The sequence below is a fragment of the Phoenix dactylifera genome, chromosome 15, assembly GCF_009389715.1.
Source record: "Phoenix dactylifera cultivar Barhee BC4 chromosome 15, palm_55x_up_171113_PBpolish2nd_filt_p, whole genome shotgun sequence".
NCBI classification, from domain to species: domain Eukaryota; kingdom Viridiplantae; phylum Streptophyta; class Magnoliopsida; order Arecales; family Arecaceae; genus Phoenix; species Phoenix dactylifera.
Window position 1 is genome coordinate 7640009 of NC_052406.1, and position 7785 is coordinate 7647793.

At 39.6% G+C, this 7785-nt stretch overlaps 1 protein-coding gene across 1 annotated transcript; it reads right to left on the reverse strand.

Moving 5' to 3' along the window:
- Window positions 1-1949: 1949 nt before the first annotated feature.
- On the reverse strand, window positions 1950-6096 carry LOC103716413 (probable galacturonosyltransferase 9). The gene is made up of 2 exons (XM_008804396.4): window positions 4085-6096; window positions 1950-2593 (listed from the first exon to the last, which is right to left on the reverse strand). The coding sequence occupies exons 1-2, from the start codon at window positions 5414-5416 to the stop codon at window positions 2315-2317; spliced, it is 1611 nt and encodes a 536-aa protein (XP_008802618.2). The 5' UTR covers window positions 5417-6096; the 3' UTR covers window positions 1950-2314.
- Between the last annotated feature and the right edge of the window lie 1689 nt (window positions 6097-7785).

Genomic DNA, 7785 nt, shown 5'->3' on the forward strand with positions numbered 1-7785 from the left:
CTAGTTAGATGCTTTCCTCTGCTCCCCCATTTGAATTGGATGTGAATGTTTGTGGTGTATTGTAGCCCCATGCTTTAGCATGACCATATTAAAAGAATATAATCATAGTTTTATGAAGGGAATAGATTCGCTCCACCATTAGTTTCTTTGTATTAGCATGAGATTACTAAGAACATGTTTGGAAAATCCAGTAGGACTGGGCCTATTAGCCTATCCAGCCTTTTTTTATGGCCCGTCCTATTTTTGGCCTAAATTCCATCTATAGGTTTGTTGGATTGCAAGATTAAAAAAAAAAGAGATCTCCATAATTTTTTTTCGTTTTCTTATAGAATTTGGATTGTAGAGGGATTGAGTTGATATGGGTGTTACTTAAATAGACTCTATAATTCATGATCCAACAGAAAATCTAGTCTAATTTTGCTGAATTTTTTGAGTCATAAATTGAAGTACTTCTACATGGAGCTTGAGTTTAGAGTAGATTTCACAACATCAGTGGAAATTTACATCTGTTTTTTGGAATCTCTACCCGAACCATTCTGGTGTGAAGGATGGGATTTTACGTTTATATTTCCTTCATACTTTGATAATAAATTATATGAAGCTAAAAAGATTTACAAAGTTGTGAAAGGTGGCATGGTCACTACGTTTGGAGACACAGCCAGAGTTTGCATGATCAACAAAAACCATATTAAGAGATAGATCAAGATTTTAATCTAACATTTGTTAGTCACCCAAGAAGCAAGGACATATACATGAAAAATCATACAAAAAAGATACATTAGTCTTCATTTTTCCCCCTTTGCTCTTTAAACTTGTTTGACACACTTTGGCAATATATAGAATGCCCACCGCACACACTGGTCAAGCAACTGGTATTGGTAGACGTAACATATGATCTAACCAATCAAATACATTCATATGAAAATTCTATGATTCATCACCTCTTTAATTTTTGTTTCAAGTTCTCCACCTTGAGCTCCATGTCAGCATTAAGTGTACATCCCTCCATAATGAGCTTAACCATCTCTATGTGCACAAATGCCCATGCCTCTAAACTAGTCCGCTTTAAGCGTATGTCTAAAATTGTGCCATGGAGCAATGAATCGATAGCATCCCGTGAGATATGATGGTTGATTTTTCTTTGATTTTCTTGAAGTTTTTTTCTAACTTTTGGAGGGAGGAAGAGCTTTCTCTATCCTATTCCATTGATATATGTGTGCAAATATTTATAGACGAGACTCATGGTTTTGGCTAGTAACAACACTTCCCTGATCGTCCATGCCTCTATACATAGGGGAGGAGGCAGATACGTGTCTTATGTTTTGATTTTGGGACATGCCACGAGTTCTTCAAATAGTTCGAGCTTTAGAACTATTTGCCTTTTAGAGCCTGTTTGGTTGATTGGATCGAAAATTCTATTAGATTCGTAGATTTGGTGGCCCAGCCCGGCCTATAACCCAAAAGGCACCATATTGACATTATTTCATGTAGACAATGTGCCGAGGAAAAAAGAGTTTAGCTAACGCTGCAGGACACATTGAAGAAGAAAAATTAATTATTAGAAGTTAGAGCAAATAGAAGCTCCTAACAAGAATTAGTGATTAATGATGATCCTTTAAATCATTTTGATGATCTGTCAGATGATGAATCCTATGATACAAGTTTTGGAAGAGTGTTTATGTGCGAGCTACGTGGTTATGCATGGGTATGTGCGTTTGTTTTTATGTTTTTTTTTAATTTAATCTTCTGCACAGCAAGCCAACTGGCAAGAGATAGTCTTCTCTCAATTAGGCATGGTGAGCTACGAAATCTTGAGATCCAATAGAAGCACACATACCAAACACTATAAAATCCATACTAAACGTCCTCAGAGTTAGAGACAAATTCTTGCCATATTTACTTTCTAGAGTTGGTTCCATCAAGATTCAATGATACCAAGGTATTAACACATAGTAGAACTTTATAAACTACAAATTAGATCCCCAAACATCACTTGCCGCAGCATATGTCCAATGCTGCCCAAAAATTACTACCAAGTAAACTCACTCGATACCTTTGTATACCAGAAACCATCCAGTATATTTGAGCTACACAAGAAACATCAACTAGTACATCATAAAAAAACATTTAAAAAGAAAAAGGAAGAACTAGCATCAAAATGGGATATTGGAGAAGGCTTCTGTCACAACAAGTTGCAATAAAACTAGAAAAATTATTCCCAGGAACTTTTGCCTGGCAATCTCTCTTCTGGCTCTGGGAAGAGATTGCTAGCAAGTAACCTTATCAGGTGGACTGAGTTCTCTCGTGTTCCAAATTAGAGGCCAAAGTTGCAGAGCTGGAGGAATTGCATTTCAGTATCCACATACTTGGTCCATAGATGCTTGTATTGGTTCAACGCAACATCAAGCCATGGCTTCATGTTCCCATTGAAGTGTATGACTGCAGCATTGTGGATTTCATCTGGACTAACATTTGGATTGTAACCAAGTCCCATCACATGCCATGACTTGTCTAATGGTTTAGTGGTTGTGTAAAACGTCATCAATCCTGCTGGAAGCACAGTCTCTGGGTTCCAGAGCATTCCATCTTCATTCTGTCAAAATAACAGCATTAGTTCAGATACCACATAAATCTAGTTTCTTTTAGCGGCATATCCTAAACTTGACGATAAGATGAGATATGCCGCATGCAAGTCTGGTAATCCAAGGCAAAAGAAAGACATAAAATAAATCAGAGAAAATTTTTAACCAAGACATATCATGAATATGTTGGTACAAACAGTCAGAACTATGACAACAATAAAAATTCAAAAATGATTAGAGAAAATTGTGACGGACAGGTTCTTCCAGGAGCAAGGGGATTATTAAGGTTTTGTCGCCCACCAAGAAGAGAGACCAGGTGTGCATTAGTATATGTAACAGGTTCGAAACTTATTTGGAAGACATAAACATGCCAATTAGTGAAAATAATGACTTAGCATGTTTGATAGGCATATGGAGGCCAATACTGTTGCAAGAATACCAGACTAATATGGTTGATTGGAGAAAATTCTAAATACAATGTTTAACTATTCCAAAGATCAGTTTTTTAAAATGTTGAAACTCATAGAAGGTTGGAATGATAGTGAAGTGGCAAAGGGAGAACATCTATCTTAACAATTTATAAAATATTCTCATCTCAACAGCTAGGAAGGATGGTAATGGGAGGAGGGACACTATGGTGCTCTCAAATGTGGACTCAGTTGATCTGAATTTAATGAACATCCACAAGTTGGGCGGATTTTAAACTGGACGAAAGATGTGTCGATGACTCAGTTTAAGAACTCATATTTTTGAAAAGGTGCCCACTTCTGGGTAAAGTTCTTACAACTTATGAACAAAAGTGAGATTTGTTTGATTCAAAGCGGCAATTAGGAGATGTGTACAGTTTGCTGATTGGAAAAGATCCTCACATTGCACAAATTGCAGAGTGGAGACTTGCATACACGTATCATTCTTCATGCAAGAAAATAACAGCAATTATTCAACAAAAAACTTTTCACTGTGCTTTACAATGTGCAGAAAGTAAGTTATTCGGTGAAAATCAAAAACAGTAAAGAAGGTTACAGAAATTATATAAGCCAACTGTCTCTATTGTTTTCACAGTTAGTCATGAAACTTCCAAAGCTAACACAAAAAAATTAAAGATTCTTCAGTAAAACAGGTAAAATATGTCTTGCCGAGTGATGCATGAGCAGAGAAAAAAGTAAGCAAAAGTCATAATTCTGAAGCAGAAAGACATACTAAATCAGAGTACCAAATCAATCATTAATCTTCGATAACATATAAGACAGCAGTACATCTTTCATGCACTCAAACAAAATAATCTTAGATAGTTACATATCAAGAATTGGGGAATGAAATCATGCAGCAAAGGGTTGCTCTGGCAAAACATAATATATGCCCCAGTTATGGCAACAAGATATTATGTTAAAATATTTGAAAACTAAGCAAATAATATGATTCATTCATCCATCCATCCATTAAGTAAGAAAGAATCTAGAAAACAATAAAACAAAGATAAGAAGAAGCTTGAAAGTGCTCACCAGATCCTGGTATTGATGGAATTGCTCAGTGCACCTATCCCTCCGCCATGCGTCGAGATCAAAGACATTCACCCCGTAGGCCCATGCGCAAGCCCTTGGGCTGAACCGCTCCTGGACCACCGGATGGGAGAAGTTCATGTACCTATCGTACCTCCTGAAGCTCCCAAAACACATCTCCACCGCCCCGTTCACCTTCCCGTCCAAATCCACCCTCCACAGCCCTGCCAGATCCTTCTGCACCACCAAATCGTCCTCCAAGAACACCACCCGCCGCAGCCTCGGATACATCTCCGGCAAGTAGAACCTCAGGTAGTCCAGCAGCGCCAGATCCCGCCGCCCGCCGTCGATCTGCTGCATCACCGGCGAGTAGGAGGAATTCAAGAACCCGAAGTCCGCCACCGACTTGACCTCCACCCGGGCGCCCCCGGCGGGCGGGCGAAGGGTGAACCAGACCTGCATCGCGTCGAGGTACATGGGGTCGGTCACGACGTGGAAGACGTGCTTCCAGGGCTCGGCCGCGTTCCGGATGGCGGAGTTGACGACGGTGGAGATGGCGATCACGTTGTTGGAGATGAGGACGTAGTGGTAGAGATCTGGGTCAGCGAGCTCCGGTGGTTCGGGGCCGGGTCGGCGGTAGGAGTCCGGGTGGGCGATGCGGTCCTCCATGAGGCGCATGGCGAGGCAGTGGAGGCTCTTGGGGGTGGATCCGGCGGCGACGCGGTTGGTGAGGGCGCCGAGCTTCTTGGCGCGGTGGAGCTGCTCGTGGATGGCGAAGATCGTGTCGCGGAGCTTCTGGATTTTGAGCTGCGTGTCGAAGGACTCCTTGGATTCGGAGATGAGGGCGCGGGCGAGCTTGATGCGGTCCTTGGCCTCCTTCTCGAGGGGGCGGAGGGAGTCCTCGTCGGAGGGGAGGTTGGAATCGAGGCGGGCGGCGAGGGATGAGAGGGAGGCGGCGAGGTCCTCGAAGACGCGGAGCTGGCGGGAGTTGTCGAGCTTGAGGCGGCGGGCATAGGCGGCGTAGGCGTGGACGAGGGCGGAGTGGTCAGCGGCCTGGCGGAGGAGGAGGTCGAGGCGGGTGCGTAGGGGGTCGGACTTGAGGGAGAAGAATGTGCGGATAAGGTAGGGGCGGAAGGAGGCGCCGGCGGCGGAGGGATCGCCGGCAACGAAGGAGGCGCCGGCGGCGGAGGTGGCGGCGGAGGACGAGGGGTTGGTGGAGAGCAGCACCGAGAGGGCAGCCAGGAAGATGAGGGTGAGCATCGCCGACACGAACACCCGGTAGCCGAACACCCCACGGATGCCCGTCGCCGGACGGCCAGGCCGGCCTCCCGCCATCGCCTCTCACCGGTATGCCGGCCTTTCCACCGGATCGACTCTAAATATCTAATAATAATAATAATAATAAATAATTAATGAAAAGTGGCATTCTTCTCTCTCGGTGCTTCGCTGAGATGAAGCGGGTGGGAAGAGAGTCGCCGGCGGGCAAAGGGGAGTGGTTTCATGGTGTCGAGGAGTGAGGTGGACCGTTCATTTCGCGTTGCCGACTGTTGGGTTACATCTGGACTGTCCCTCCGACTTATATGATGATGATACTGGGAACTTACCATTTGGCCTTTTTGATGCAACTGTTTGCTCACTTCTTCGTGCTCTATGATCATGCGAGGCGTGATGACGACAAAAGAAGCGCATTTACTGCTGTGCCGCGACCGCGCGGGACCTGATGGTCGGCGGAGCGAGCCGGCTCGGTGGATGCTAACCTAGCCCACTGGCGCTTCTTCCAGCCTTTAGACCGATGAGTTGCGGAAAGTGGAACGTGACAGATCACTAACTGGCAGACTGCATTTACTGGACTTTCCATATCCAAAAGCTATCCAAAGGTATACCATGGACGCGCATCAACCTTTCTCCCAGTCAGCTGGGTTGGATACGGTATTCTCTCTTTCAAGCCTAATTTGCATTAAGGATATATGTAAAGCATGTCTATGCTGAGGGAGACTGATTACCTGGCCACCATCGTGATCAGTTAGATTCAGAGAAGCTTAAATAGTGGTGGAGAAAGACACTTTCTGTTTTAAAATATTAGGCGATAGTAAAAGATAAAGTGGCCAGGTCCTGTTTGGGGAAGCTGTTGGCAGTAGAGCTGTTGGAAGTAGAGCTGTTAGAAGTAGAGCTGTCTGAAGTAGAGCGGTTATAAAAAGCTGTTTGCTGTTTGGTAACTACATTCATAAAGTGCTGTGATACTTTATTTTGTGTTTGGTAAACAAACTGAGAAAGTACTTTTGTATGACAAAATTACCATAAAGGACATTGCATAGTATTATACAACATAACATAAATTAATACATAAATATACGATATAGTATAATATTATTGTAATATAAAATAATATTATGTTAATATAGCATAATAGTAATATAATTATTAGAGTAGATTAATATTTGGTAATATAACATAATATTAAATTATTTAACATAACATACTAATGTATTATGATATAATGTAATATATATTATATTTATAGTATAATATAATAATAAAAGTATAAAATATTATAATTATTAGTATAAATTAATTTCTCATAATATAACATAATATTAAATTATTTAAAATAACATATTAATGTATTATAATGTAATGTAATATAATACAATATTTATAGTATAATACAATAATAAAGGTATCAAATATTTTAATTATTATTAATTAATTTTTCCTAATATAACATAATATTAAATTATTTAAAATAACATATTAATGTATTATAATGTAATGTAATATAATATAATATTTATAGTATAATACAATAATAAAGGTATAAAATATTATAATTATTAGTATAAATTAATTTTTCATAATATAACATAATATTAAATTATTTAACATAACATATTAATGTATTATGATATAATATAATATGATATTATATTTATAGTATAATACAAAAATAGAGGTATAAAATATTATAATTATTAGTATAAATTAATTTTCCATAATATAACATAATATTAAATTATTTAACATAACATATTAATGTATTATGATATAATATAATATGATATTATATTTATAGTATAATAAAAAATAAAGGTACACAATATTATAATTATTAGTATAAAATAATTTTCCATAATAATTTCCCATAAAATAATTTTTTGCGGTCCAGGGGCTTTTCTTCATGGTCCACGCTCGAGGAGGACCTCAACGTGGGCCGCGAGGTTGATGATATAAAAAAAATAATAGATTGATTTTGGAAGGTATGGAAAAGGATTAAAAAAATTTTCTTCTAAAATGTGGTTCAAGAGATGCATAAAAAAATTGAAAAGAAAAATATCTTTTCTTACAGAAGGGAGTCTGACGGCTAGGGTTCTTGGCTCCAGCAGATTTTTAGATTTATAAAGGGACAAACTATGTAATTATGTTATTTTAATATGGGCATTTTTGTCAAAAATACAGTTTTCCGAAAAAGCTGAAACAGCTTTCTCCCAAAAGCTCCAAATTGCAGCTTCCTTCCAAAAGCTGTTTTCAGCTTCCCGCAAAAGCTGAAACAGCTTTTTGAAAAATTTACCAAACACAGTTTTTCATCTAAAAGTACTTTTGGAGGGCCAGAAAGTACAAAAGCTCCCCCAAACAGGGCCTTATGCTAAGCATATATTTAGAGAGGTCAATAAAGTTATAGACTAGATCGCTTTTTATGTGGCCTGCTA